Source organism: Pygoscelis adeliae, unplaced genomic scaffold, assembly GCF_000699105.1.
Source record: "Pygoscelis adeliae isolate BGI_AS28 unplaced genomic scaffold, ASM69910v1 Scaffold372, whole genome shotgun sequence".
NCBI lineage: Eukaryota > Metazoa > Chordata > Aves > Sphenisciformes > Spheniscidae > Pygoscelis > Pygoscelis adeliae.
The window spans coordinates 2,095,633-2,109,902 of record NW_008824357.1 but is presented as its reverse complement, the minus strand read 5'-3'; the positions used below and the strand labels follow the sequence as shown (position 1 = coordinate 2,109,902).

The 14,270-nt window shown below is 46.7% G+C and overlaps 2 protein-coding genes across 2 annotated transcripts in view; both read left to right on the top strand.

The window, feature by feature from the left end:
* CHMP7 (charged multivesicular body protein 7) overlaps positions 1-5,678 on the top strand; it is an 8,435-nt gene extending 2,757 nt beyond the window's left edge. Inside the window, exons 4-9 of the mRNA XM_009319544.1 lie at positions 368-416; positions 736-855; positions 1,141-1,239; positions 2,206-2,266; positions 2,886-3,047; positions 3,904-5,678. Of these exons, the coding sequence (XP_009317819.1) occupies positions 368-416; positions 736-855; positions 1,141-1,239; positions 2,206-2,266; positions 2,886-3,047; positions 3,904-3,968 (556 nt within the window). The 3' untranslated portion in view covers positions 3,969-5,678. The remainder of the gene's footprint in view (positions 1-367; positions 417-735; positions 856-1,140; positions 1,240-2,205; positions 2,267-2,885; positions 3,048-3,903) is intronic.
* Positions 5,679-9,999: 4,321 nt separating this feature from the next.
* On the top strand, positions 10,000-11,379 carry LOC103913109 (D(1) dopamine receptor-like). The gene has a single exon (XM_009319554.1). It carries the CDS (start codon positions 10,000-10,002, stop codon positions 11,377-11,379), a length of 1,380 nt encoding a protein of 459 aa, XP_009317829.1.
* Positions 11,380-14,270: the final 2,891 nt, after the last annotated feature.

Genomic DNA, 14,270 nt, shown 5'->3' with positions numbered 1-14,270 from the left:
TGCTGTGGAAATTTTGTATTCCTGTGACATAGTTAGAAGGAAGCTGCTTTCTGAAAGTGCAAGTCATTCTTTCCTGTTCAGTAAACATAGTAGCCAGAGTCATGCGGTAGGGCAGGTTTTCCAGTCTTTGTTCCCTATCCCCATGAAAACAACGTGCAGTGAATGGACGTCAAAACTTTTTGCAAAGATTTGGAAGGCGTTCGAGGACTACTGAGAAGCGACAATGGCTTAAGGGTGGTTGTATCCGAAATGCGTTGTTACTGGGTCGCCTCTGGATTAGAGCAAGGTAGTGAGGATTGTTGCTGATTTGTAAAATAACTGCTGCTTGCAAAGGAATAAGCTGCTTTTCCTTGTTGCATCTGTACAGATGTAAAGAGGATGCTCGGAGTGCTTGTAGAGCTGGGAAAAAGCAATTGGTAAGTACTGCTCTACTTGGGAGGAACTACAAGTTAAGTGTCTTGGAGCTGATCCATAACTGCAGATAATGACCAGGGTTAGGGATTGTATACTTGAACGTAGATGTGTTGAAGTGGTGTTTCTGAGGCCAAAGGTCTCCGTAAGGTGGAGATAAGAATGTATTTGTCCAGAGTGATGTGATGAAGAGAAATGGAAATATCTAGCTCTTAAAACCAGCTGGTGTGTGTGTGCCTGGCTGCACAGGGATTGCTATCTTCTTACACTTCCTTTGGCTGCTGCCTGGTTTGTGATCCCAGTCTGTGTATCTAATGTCTCCAGGCGCTGAGATGTTTGAAATCCAAACGAAGGACAGAAAGGCGCATTGAAGAGCTTCATTCCAAGCTGGATGCAGTGCAGGGGATCTTGGATCGTATATACGCCTCGCAGACTGACCAGATGGTAGTGTGTTAATTTTGTCTTGTGCTTCTTGCTTTAACCCTGCCCTTCTCATTTGTGTTGCTTTACCTGCGTGTCAGAGCTCGTGTCTGAGGGTTGTAAGCTGGCTGGTGAGACTTCATTCTCTGCTCTGATGTTGGGGTATTGCTCCGAATAAACCTGCTTGTGGCTTCATATTCTTGTGTGCTAACGTTTTTCTGAGGGTCCTGCTTGGATAACAGGTCTTGAGAGAAGCTTGCGCTGCCTGTTGTTTGTTCCTAGTTAGCATTGTGCATTTTTTTTTTTTAGGTATTTAATGCCTATCAGGCTGGTGTGGGAGCTCTGAAACTGTCCATGAAGGATGTTACTGTGGAGAAGGCAGAGAACCTGGTGGATCAGATACAAGAGGTACTGAAATAAGAGCACATCTAAATAAACGAGCGAGTGGTGTATAGATGTACACAGCAAGCTTGCCTAGCTATTAATGCTGAGGCTTCTGGTGCTGTTTGGTTTCTATTCCATATGTCACCAGAGCAAACTGACTTAATCTTGATCTTTTTAGATCAGCAAGCAGAGGTCTTCAGATAACTGACTGTGTTTGGTTTTATGCATTTGCATTTATTGCTGGCTAGTAATCACAACTTACGTTAAATTTGTGCATTTCATGTTTTCTTTCGGTTAGCAATATTGTGCAAGCACACAACTTTCCTAGAAAACGTTTAGCAAAATGTATTAAAAAGAAATACAAGTCATACCTTTGGAAGCTGGACTGCAACTACATGCATAAAAACAGGGTCTTAAAACTTCCTAACCCATAATCTTCTGCAATTCGGTAAGGAAAAGGAGTCGAGTTTATTCTGAATGGATAGAAATGAAGAGAGCAATCTGTCTGCATAAGCTGGTGTGAAAAACAGAGAAGGATTACTTTTTTAGCAACTTCAGCTCCATGTACTTAAATAGTGACTTCAACTAGTGAGCTGAGGGTCTATCTGTAAGATTTCGCAGCTGAGATGTATTGGTCTTGAGCTTCCTTATTTTGTTAGCCTAAGCCGCAATATAAGCTTGTTACTTATGTGAAAAAGCTAAAATTAGAGAGAGGTGTTTTTTTTTACTATGAAATCCTGTTTCAGGTTTGACCCTCAAACATGCTACTTGGTCTTGTAGCACTTTATTTAATCATCTTCCATGTTACTGCTTTTGCTAGTGAAAAAACAGTCGTGTTGGAAGTCTTTTGCACTAGTACCTGCTGCCTTTAAGTCAACTTTTGAAATTTTTTTGTTTGTTTTTTGTTATTTCTACTTTCGATATAGGTGGCTACAGTAAGACGTGAGATTAGTTTATATTCTATGTCAAACGCTGTGTATTTTTCCTCAGCTTTGTGATACTCAAGATGAAGTAGCCCAGACTCTGGCTGGAGTGGGGATCAATGGTCTAGGTACGTTTTGGGGTTTTCATCCTTCGCTCATTTTCTCTTGCCGCTGCTGGCCCTTTGTGCTGCCATCCCTTCCCTGCTCCCTACCCGCATATGTCTAGTCCTCCCTCCTGGGAGGATAAGCACTTACTGAAATACGAAGGCTGTTGCTACTGGTGCCTTGAGAGTGAATGAGGGCTGACAAGGAGTTCTCTTCTCTGGCAGAGGGTTGCGGGGGAATCGGCATTTGTGTGTCTCAGAGACTGCAAGGACTTGAAGTGCTGGTGGATTTCAGTTCAGAGTTGCGTAATGTTGATTTCAATCTATTTTTAGAGTGGCTGCCGCTTTGTTTTTTTAAGTGATGATCTTTTTTTCTCCGACCTGTGTGTTGCTGCAGCTTGCTTGTCTCTGCTGAAATGTTTTCTTGCCCTTAGATGCCTCAGCGCAAAGGCTTCTAAAGAAATAGCTTCTCCCTGAGATCAGGACTGAATTTTCACCTTTAGAAGCAGCACGGGGAGTTCCTTATAATTATGAGTAATGATGGATGGGAGTAATAATACCTCTGTTAAACTTGGACTTCAGTCTGTGCTGCGAAGATGCTACTTAATTCTGCTTGGAACTGAATGTTTTCTTTAATCAGCAGAGATGGACACTGAGGAACTTGAGAAGGAGCTGGACAGTCTTCTCCAGGACTCGACTAAGGAGCCTGTAGATCTGCCTCCTGTTCCCCAGAAGGTGCTGAATCCACCCATTTCTGATGCTGAGCTTGAAGCTGAGTTGGAAAAGCTCTCTGTTTCTGATGGAGGTACGGATGTCAGCAAGTCGTGTTAGCTAGCTGCTATTAGGATCCATGACGGCCTTGCAAAATGAAAGATGTCTAGCAGAACTAAAGTCTGAGCCAGGATCTCTTCCGCTCCTGGTTACATGGTTGAAAGCAAGCTCTCCTGGTATCCCTGCCCGGTGTTCAGTGGCATTGTTTTTCACTACCAGACTCGGTCTTGAGAGAACTGCCCTCCTTGCTAGAAATCCTGCCTGGATTTTTTGCCATGGGGTATAGGGAAAGTTGAAGGCCCTGTGAGGGAGCTCGTGCTTGGACTAAGTATTTTTTTTTGTCGTCGTTTAACAAAGCCTGTACAAAGCTGGGCAGTGTTTTTTGTATGTTCTGTTAACAGTGATAAAGTAGATCAGCATTTTCATGCCTGTTGCTGCCAAGCGCACAGTATCTTCTCTGACCTAGAATGCTTACTATGTCTTACCTGTTACAGGTATGATGTCTGCTTAAACTAGTATGAAACTAGTCTTTAGTAACACTGAGTGACCAGAGCTTGTGGGCTTGAACTGCATGCTGAGTTTTCCCTAGACCTGTCTTGGACAGGGGTAAATAGACTTTAATTTTCCTCTCAGGAATTTGTTAATGAACAGTTACACAGGACTGTCCATACAGTTTTCTTCCTATTTGGGCAGCTGATATTTTCAAGCTTCAGAGCAGAAGAACACTCAGCATCCCATATCAAACATGAAGCATGTGTTTCCAAGAGAATGCAACTGAATATTGAAGCACTGTGGCGCTCTGAAATTGTATTTGTTAGTTATGGAGGTGGTTGATCTAGTCCCTCTTACTGATGAAAACTCATGTCTTTCTGTTGCAATTTTCTTTATAGATTTGGCACAAAAGACTCCCTCTGCTTCCTCTGAACCCAAAACAGCTCTGGGACTGAATCTCTAAAGACCCAACAGTATCCTGTTGCTGCAGTTTGAGAAGTTGTCTTAAGGTTCCTTAACTAATGACTAGAACTTCTGGGGAGAGGGGTAACGTTCCCCTGTTCTTCATGGATATCACTTTGCTCAGCAACAGGATCTCCTGCCATGACAATCCACTCTGGAACTGGCCCCAGCTGGTGTTTGTCATCTCTGTGCCAACATCTGCACTGGTCTCAATTTGACTTGTTATCCCAAGTCACTCTGCAACATCCAGTCTTCCCTTCTGGGAACGCAATTCACTATTCTGCCCAGTGAAGATAAACTCTATGTCCATAACAGTGCTCGGGGGTTTGGTTTTTTTTTTTTTGGTTGGGTTTTTTTTTTTTCCTTTGCTGTGGCTGATGTTGAGAATCTGAGTTGCAGCGGTATTGCAGTTGCTCAACATTTGGCTGTTTGTGTGGTTGTTTAAAACACTTAACTTATGTCAAGGACGGTACTTTATCTGCAACAAGCTTAAACACCTGTTGATAGTTCTACCCCTCCCTGTCTGTATTTTGCACGGTCGTGGACAACTAGACACTGTAACTGTTAAATTGTAGGAGATTTTGTTGCTGCTCTAGGGGGCAGCAATTGCAAGCACAAGACAAAAATAATTCCTCTTTCTGTAATGACACTAAGGCCTTAAAAGGGAGACCTGCAAAAGATTTTAAATGAAGTAGTTTCTTGTGCTGCCTGTTGTGATGAAGGCTTGCAGTCACTATAATACAATTTTTCTGCTTGCTCTTACTTGAAATTTGAGCTGTTTGCTATTTTTGTATCTTACCTGTTTGCAAAACTTCTTGGGAGCTGCAGGGTGATCTGCTTTGAGCTCTCATATTGAGTGATTTGGGGTAGGAGGAGAAGGATACATAATTTTCCTGTTCTGAGAGGATGGTTTCATATAACAGCCTTGACTTTGCCTTCGGTCTTGATGTTGCGATTCAACAGGATTATGGGTTACCAGAAAGCCCCAAAACTAAACCCTGGAAATGTTTCTAATACAAAAAAAAAAAACAACCCACCCCAAAAAACCCAAGCACGGCAACTGAAGATGTTTTTTAGAGGCTGTCTTTACCCATCAGAAGTGAAATCGTCATCTTTTGCAGGTCACTTTTTTATTATGCGTATGCACATGGAAGAGCAGAAAGCCTGACACCTAAACATGAATAAATGAATTCTTTCAGGAGGGGAATGTGCTGTTAACTGGGCTTTCTGCACACACAGCCTGTGCGTGGCAGGGGAGTGACTAGCTACGTGTTGATGTATAACCAGTCCTCCTCTCTCTGCATCTCTCCCTGACTCGGAATGTATTCCTGTCACCATTTCTACGCTGCCTCCTGTTCCAAGCTCCATTGCTCGAGCCATGTGGATGGCAGCTTGGGTGAGCGGTAAACTAAAGCTGGAGTTCCCATGTCCTGTCAATTATTGGCAACCCAGCTTTAGCCCCAGAGGACTGGGGAAGAAATTACAGGTGTCACTAGGGTGCTGTGTTGGCTCTGGCTTCTTTGTCACTTTGTCCAAGAGTGCAGACTCCTGCCAGAGAAGGTGTGCTGTAGCCAGCTAGCAGTTTACCCAGGCTGCACATGGAATTATGTGAAATGACTTGAAGCTCTGTATTCCTTTCCTTTGTAAGTAAACGGGAGAAAAACCACTGTGTTTTCTGCCTATGTGTAATAAAGGGGAGGGGAGGAACCAGAGTCCCTTGTGGTGCCTCCTTTCCTTTCCTTGTGCCACAGATCACTGCCGTATTAGTGCTGTTCCAGCTGTGCTTCTGCATCTATAAAACTTGTCTGCTGAAAGTAAATGGGCAGATTCGTGGGCTTCTTTGTCAAAAAACAAACATTAACTGCTGTACCAGACTTCGATTTCCCTGAGCCTTCTCTCTGTGTTTAAAAAAGCCCAACAGTTACTATGTTTAACTTTAAAAAGTTGTCTGTTTTTACCAAGCAGTCTGTGCTGGCTTTTGGGTTATACGGCCTTAATTTCATGAGTATCATTTTGGAAAGGCTTGCTTCTTTTTCTTTGCTTCAGCTTCTTTCCATTTTTCTTTTTTCATTGTTGTGCATCTCAAACAAACTAGTGCAACTTGAGGGCTCACACAGAACACGGTCCTTTGCCTAAGCCACCTTGCTGTGGCCATGGAGGAAACTGCTATGCCAGGAAGTCAGTTCTCCTAATTGACCCCTTGGTTTTGTACTAAACAACATGGAAGCCTTGTTCTGTGACAGTTTCTGTCCAGCGCCTTGTTCTGACTGGAACTAAGCGGTGCAGCCGAGAAGACATACTGTTTTTTCCTCTAAAGACAATGAATCTAAATGGAGTAACCTGGTGTACAAACTACTCGAAACAAATTACTCCTACTTCCCTCTGATACTAAGATGCCTGAAGTAAGCTTTGCATTTGCAGGCAGTCGAGCCTGTTTCCTCTGGCAGGAGGTTTGAACTGAGCTGGCATGCCGATCCCTGGAGAGCTACTGTGGTTTTTTGCAGGGGCAGGCAGGGAGGAGGAAGTTTCTTGTTGCTGTGCTTACCTTACGCTGCCTGCAGTGCAACTCTGGGAAGGCTCAGGTCTTGCCTACAGCCAGTATCGCTGGATCTTTTTTTTTTAAAGGATCTGATTACCCCTCGTTTCTCCCCCGCTATCAGAACTTGTGTCTTCTCTGGAAGTAAAGTGCAAAGTAATTCCTGTAGGAATAAACACTCCCCTGTAATTCTGTAATGCATTTGACTGAGGCAGCCATTCTGGAAGAGGCATTTAAGAGTTAAACCCAAGCAGCTGCTGGTTTATTTGAAGTGGCTTGTAATTTTCTTCCTTTGATGTGAAGTGGGGAATGTAATCAAGATGGCTGAATAGAGAATTGTAAGTATATTTTGGTGAGATGGCAGGGAAGGGAAATAGAGGGCAGCTCCTTGCTGGGTGAGGAAATTAAATATAAAAACCTAGAGATGAATTGCCACCAAACTGGAATCTTACCATATTTGAGTGCTGTTTAAAATAGTACTTAACTTGATTCTCAGAAAAAATAGCAGCTGCTTATGTATTTTTTTTGTAGCAACTGTTTAGTAATATAATGCAGCAGAACAGTTTTCTCCGTAGAAAAGATTGCATCTAGCAGGCAGGAGGAGTTAATCTGTGAACATGAATAACTGCCTGTGTTTTGTTTGAGTAACTGTATTTTGTTTGCCTGTGACAGCAGAGTTAACGGTCCTTTCTTCACTGGGTGTATTCTGAGGTGCACAGAAATTGGGTAATGTCTTGGATCCCTTTCTGTCTCATTTCCCCCCTGCTAACGCAGCTTTGAATGTCTGCTTCAGCATAAGCAGTGTGCAAGGGCGAGATCCTTTCTTAGATGTTTTTAAGCTCCTAAGGAGGCGGAAGGCTTCCTTGTATCTCGAGGAATGATTTCCTGGCATCCTGTTGTTTGTGTCTTGCAACCGAGATCTCCAAAATCTTTGTGCCCAGTGCACGGAATATGAGAGAAATGCCCTCTGGGGCACAGAGGACAGTGCATCTGCACGCATCCTTGCATGGGTTAGTGCACCGCCAGGGTCCTGTGGCGTCGGGGCAATTAGACGGCCCTCCTTTTCCTCTGAAATTCTGGTGAGGAGGAAGGGAGCTGGCCTGACCGAGCGAAAGTGCTGAGCCGTGAGCCGGCTGTTGGTGCCATCTAGCTGCCCTTCCTGGCATAGGCGCTTGGCAGGAGCAGGCTGCAGACGGTGGAACTAATGAGGCTTAATTAAACAAAGCCTCCAGAAGTAAATGCTGTGACATGCTGGCAACAAGTTTCTTTAACCTGTCACAAAGCAAGCGTGCTGTTTACTTTAGGAGTAAGCTTCTTGGTGCTGTATCTTCAAGAGAATAATTGCGCTCTTGTGTGAAAGTTGTTCTTGGGCAGTTCCTGCCCTATCTGGGCTTATGCAAAGCCTGGGTCGCATGGTCAAGTTAATTAAATCTCAGTGCAGCTGAGCTGACTCTGTATAGATTGGCTGCTGCTTTCCTCAGAAGTGGTGTATGTGACAGGCAAAGGCAGAGGTCATCGTGATACACTACAGCAACTATCAATGGAATGAGTGAATTAATGCTGAACTGCCTGGTTGTTTTTTCAGTTTGATTTGGAAAGCTTTTGCTGCTCTTTCCCACCTTGGCCAGTTTATCAGCAAGGCTTTTCTCAAAAGCAGGTCCCCATTTAAGCAGCCATTACAGAGCTGGCTCTCGAGGAAACTTGCCTCCTAGAGGATTTTTCTGACATATCTTCGATCAAAGGAGGCCTTTTGCTTACAGAGTGGCTTTAGTTACAAAGTGATGGACGGGATCTTCTTGCTTCCAAGGCTAAACTGTGCCTTAGTAGGTCAGACCTAGTTCCTAACACCACGGCGCACCTCCCCTCAACGCAATAGGGGAGAGTCTTGCAGAGGCATTTGCTTGTCAGTCTGGCGCGAGAGCTTTATGGGGTAGGAAGAGGAGTAATTTTAGGGGGGGGATATTCCTGCTCATTCCTCCAGAGCTGCCCCCAGTTCTGCAGTACCACGACGCTTGTGGTTGCTGCCTTTCAGCCCCAGCAGACTACCAGGCTGTGTGCCCACCTTTGGCACGACAGGCGAGCAGCAGGCTGGGGCTGTCCAGCTCTGCTCAGCCCTTGTATGAGAGCACAGGGGCGAGAAGGAAGAGCTGTTCTTGTGTTTTCGGAGGAATGGTTGGTAAGGGTAGCAAGGAGACCTTGTGGGAGCGACCACTCTTTGCTGACAGAGCTGGGTACTCTGCGGGAAAGACATCTTGATTTTTCTGGTTAATATTTTCAGCTGTCGGTCGATTGCTGAGGTGATCGCTAATATGGAACTACTTAGGAATGAAATTTAAAGAAAGAACGGTGAACTTGAAAGAGAAGCTACCTTATATCACTTTACTGAAAATACCCATGCTTATTCAGGATAAAAAAATTATCAAAGTGATGTTCAGCATCCTCTTTGGTTCTACACGTTATGTCTACTGAAAGAAACATTGGAAACTGTGCTTTGTCTGATACTTCCAGAAAAAAAAACCTTTCAGATTTGTACAAGGTTTTGGGGGGGTTTTTTTAGGTGTGTTTTTTTTCTTTTTTTCCCATGGACTTGAAGGAATTTTGTAGTGGAAAGTAAATGCCAGTGTTGCACCACTTGCAGCTGGGCAGCTTGGGACAGGGGGGAGTAACTGGTTTAGGGTCATATATCTGAGCCGTGACTCTGCCTGTGCGGTGAATTTAGGTGTCTCTTGTTCAGAGATCAAGCACACTACATTTCCATCCTGATTTGCACTGAAGACCCTCAAATCCCACTTGAACGTTTGTTATTTTACCCCTTCAATCCTATCACCTAATTCCCAAGCAACTTACCCTGTCAGCTGCGGATTCCCAGTGCCATGTTCTTAGCTCGCAGAGGACTGACCTGGTGAGTAGGGGACCTGGTGTACGGGCAGAGAAGGATCCCACCTGTGTGAAATCCAGAGGCAATTAGCAACAGAGGGAAGAGCAGACAGCAGAGCAGCCTGTTCTATGAGCAGAAAAGATCTGTCTGCAAGAGCAGAGAGAGCCTGATTCCCTCTTGCGTCTGGCAGCAAGTCCCAGCCTGGCCAGCGCAGAAGGGATTGACTGGGATTCTGTAGCAGGCACCAGATCAACAACGGATGAAGAGCGTTTGAGAGAGGAGAGGGAGGAAGGCTTGCAGCAAAGCCCTCCCAGCTCGCTTGAGTGCCGGAGGTGAGTGCCAGCTCTTTGTGAGCGGCAGGCTGCAAAGAAAGAAAAGTGGGGTGGGAGGCAAGAGGGGAAAAAAAACAAACGCCACGCTGTCAGCAGGAGATTTGGAAAGGAGTGAGAGCTTCAAGCACTTTTCCTTGTGCCTGGTTGTCTGGCTGGGTGTGAGAGCTGGGAGGATTGCAGTTGGTGCTTCTGAGATGCCAGCAGAGCAGTAAAAAAGGGTTTTGGATGCCGATGGGGACTTGAACAGCTGTGAAACCTCCCAAGGGACTGGAACAAAGGGGAACCCATGGATGGTTTTTACTCCTCCGCAGAAGGAGACGTGCAGGATGTGATCAATGACACCAGCAGTAGGAAGAGCTGGGCAGAGGAAGGCAACTCCGAGTTGTCCTTCCGTGTGGTGACAGCTGCCTTACTTTTCCTTCTCATCCTCTCCACGCTCCTGGGCAACACCCTGGTGTGTGTGGCTGTGGTCAAGTTCAGACACTTGCGCTCCAAGGTCACCAATTTCTTCGTTATCTCCTTGGCAGTGTCCGACCTCTTTGTGGCTGTACTGGTGATGCCCTGGAAGGCTGCCACTGAGGTGGTGGGGTTCTGGCCCTTTGGGGCTTTCTGTGATGTTTGGGTGGCTTTTGATATCATGTGCTCCACAGCCTCTATCCTCAATTTGTGCATCATCAGCATGGACCGTTACTGGGCTATTTCCAACCCCTTTCGCTATGAGAGGAAGATGACGCAGCGCATGGCTTTCATCATGATCGGAGCGGCTTGGCTACTGTCCCTCTTGATTTCTTTCATCCCTGTGCAGCTGAAGTGGCACAAGGATCGTGAGTTCCTTAGCCAACAGGAGCCAGGTTTTAATGTCACCGGTGAGGAGGAGAACTGTGATTCCAGCCTCAACAGGACTTACGCCATCTCATCTTCTCTCATTAGCTTCTACATCCCTGTTGCCATCATGATTGTGACGTACACCCGTATCTTCCGCATTGCCCAGCGGCAGATCCGCAGGATCTCCTCCCTGGAGAGGGCGGTGGAACATGCCCAAAACTGCCACAGCAGCGACTGCCCTCACGAGGCCTCCCTGAAGAACTCCTTCAAGAAGGAGACCAAGGTCCTCAAGACCCTCTCCATCATCATGGGTGTCTTTGTCTTCTGCTGGCTGCCCTTCTTTGTGCTCAACTGCATGGTGCCCTTCTGTAATCTTGACCTACGTGAGCCAGGAGAGCTACCTTGTGTCAGCAAGACTGTCTTCAACATCTTCATCTGGTTTGGGTGGGCCAACTCTTCCCTCAATCCTATCATCTATGCCTTCAATGCAGACTTCCGGAGAGCTTTTGCGACCATCTTGGGCTGGGGCTGCCTTTGCCCTAGCAATGCAGTGGAGACAGTGAACTTCAGCAACGAGCTGGTCTCCTACCACCATGACACCACGTATCAGAAGGAAGTGGTGACCCTCAGCTACCCCCAGCTTCTCCCCCATGCTGCTCCGCAGATGGAAAACGAGGTGTCCTTTGACAAGGTTTCTCAGGTCTCCGAGCCCTCTCACAACACCTGCCCTGTGGAGGGGAGGTGCACACCCACTGCCTTGCCTGCAGTGCTGCACGTGGAGTGTGAAATGGGTGTCTTGCTGGAGAAGATTACGCCTTTCACCAGCAACGCGTTCGACTGAGATGGGGTTGGGAAAAGGGCGGTGGGATGGTCCCCAGGAGAGATGGAAGCAGGGACGCTATTGCAGTTGCCTATTTCGGAGGAGTTTGAGGCTGACATGGATATTGCGCTCTCTCTCTGGGCAGGAGTTTGCATTAATAAGTGTGGAATAGCCAGAGTGATTTTCCAGATGACTGAAGGGGTTCAGATATGTGTTTTTGTAACTCACAGTTTCGGATCCAGCCCAGGTGGGCAGTAGAGATCTGTGTTGCTGCTTTCTCTAGTTGTCCCATGGAAAAATGCTTTCTGCAAAAGATGAAAATGCAAGGGCTCGAATTCCACTTTCCTTGTGACTTCAGCTGAGAAAGCAGACTTGTGTGGTCTGCTGAGCCTCTCCTCCGTAGTCAGTGAAGTAAAAATGCAGCTGTGCTTGTGGGGAAGAGAGGCTGGTTTTGCCACTGCCCGTGTCCAAAAGGCCACGAGCCCGAGGCTGCTAAATGGGCACAAGCCAAATGCAACTGCTTACTTGGTGATAACTGCCACTGGCAGAACTAGATAATGCTGCCTCATGCTTGGTGGGACGGTGCTGTGCTGTGTAGCAGCCTTTAGCTAGGGAAGCCCACGTTTCTGGTGGGCTGTGCAGGAAGGAGGTAATGGCCTTGCTAGGATAACTCTCTTAGGCTCACCTCTGACTGTCTTGCTGTTGCTCAAGCAAACTATCCTGCGAGTCTGGACAAGTATGCAGCCACCTTTCCTGGAGCCCTGAGGCTGTGCTTGGTAGCAGCTTGTCTGGAGCAGTTCCCGGGTGCTCGCTCTCGCTCATTAGGGAAGGATTTGGCATGCTAAAGGTCCGCTCCGGGCCCTGGAGCAAGAGCCGGTCTCTTTAAGACACGCACGGCTGAGGGCAGTCTAGGATGAACATAAACTGTGTTTTAGCCCCAGGATGCTGGACGGTTTGCTTGGAGTCTTTGGGAATGAGGGTGTCTGAGCCCTTCAGACTCTGAGGGTAGAGGAGAAAATCAGATGTTAAAGCAAGAATATTGCTGTTTTGGTTTCTGCGCCTCCGCCACATCTTCCATCAGTCAGGTCCCCCTCCTTTTCCTAGACTGTTTCTTCCCCCTTTTACTTTGTTCTCCCTCTAATTCCCTTCCTCCCCCATTTCATTAAGGATCCTTCCACGCTGCCTCCCTTGCTGTCTCATTTCAATGATAATGGCTTCTTAAGAAGCACTCCTTGCTCACCTGTACTCTTTAATTAGCCTCTCCTGTGGTATGGGAGCTTGTGTCTGGTTAGCTGGGGGTAGAAACAGCAAGTGAACAGCCCCCAGCACTTCACTGCCGCTTGTGACACAAGTGACTTTAGAAACGTGTTTTGATCGGCGCCTGGTTAAACACTGCCGCAGCAAGCGGCACATCCATGTCATCTTGAATCCGAGACATCTTCAGCTCTCTGGCACAGTAGAAAAGCCTCTCCCCCTCCCCGGCAAATGTTAACAAAGAGAAAAATCAGAAAGTGATAATTACAGAGTAATGGTAATTATTAAATCGAGCCCAATTATAGTCAAGTTACAGCATAATCGGCGTGGGAGGGGAGCAGAGCTCACCGTATCTCCAAGGTTCGATGCTTGGATTTTTCCGGGAAAGCACTGATAAGACTCAACTTCATTTATAACCATCTCCCCGTGTGGCAGTGGTGGCTGGTTGTCAAAACTGTGACAGTCTCAGGGCTTTTCGGCTCTGGGAGGATGGTAGAGCCTAACTTAGAGAAGGAGTTGTTGTTCTGAGATGGGGACGATCATCTGGCACGTTTCGAGGAGGCCAAACGTGACTGATTTCATTTGAACGTTGCTGCAATATATATAACCATTTCCCACGCTAAAAGCAGGTGTTGTAGCACGTGTAGTATGGTTGTGCTTTACTTTGGGACTCCTGGCTTGGTGTCGAGATGGAGTCAGAATACCCAGCTTTTTTCAAAGCAGTACTGTCCTGGCCTCCCTGTTTTTGAAGAGTTTACTGATGCTTATCCTGTGGCAAGGTTCTGGGGCTTAATCCACGACTGTTTGTAAAGAGATTGGAGAAGAGCAAGTAGCTCAATGTATTGCTGTTATCCATGATGAGTTGCGGGGTGAACCTGCCAAAGAAAGACAATGGAGAGGGTGATATGATCCTTTGGGGTTTTTTGTCCAGTTATTGTCTGCATTTAACTTGTGTTGGGGACAGATTTGTACAAGGTTTTGGGGGGGTTTTTTTAGGTGTGTGGGAACAGTACAACAGTCCCCAGCTCCTCTGCCAACGGTGCAGTGCACCAGCTCCCTCCGGCTGCACCTCTTACTGTGACTTGCGGCCTGGCTGGTCACAGGGATGGCTGATACCGTCCTGGCATCTGCATCAGGAAGGAACGAGGTGGTGACAATGAGCTAAGCCAAAAATTTCCAGGTTATGGAACAGACCTCTGCACATTACAGACGTCTTTGTGGTCAGTCTGGGAAATGGACAACAGCTCCAAAATGGTGTAACTCGGGCTTGCTTTGGCAAAAATGCACCTTGCTTATCTTGCTTCAGAATGGGTTTCTATTTTTCCTGCTATGGGTTTCCTGCACAGGTCTCCTCTCTGCAGTTCCACCGGGAAGCATCCTCCTCCGACCATCCTGAAGTCGTGCAGCGTACTGCTACACCTCTGCCCGTATTTCAGAGGTGAGTGCAACGAATTTCTACCTGGGGCTGATCCCGGAGCAGGGACTGCGAGTCAGGACTTGTGCGTGCTGTTGCTAGCTCTGCTGTCCTGCCCTGTAATCCCGGGTGAGCCAGTTCACTTTCTGGAGCTCTGCCTTTGCCATGGGTGAACTGGGAGCAGCAGCGCTGGCTCACCCTGCAGACAGGTTGTGAAGCTGGGAGGATTTTCAGGCTGTCAGCG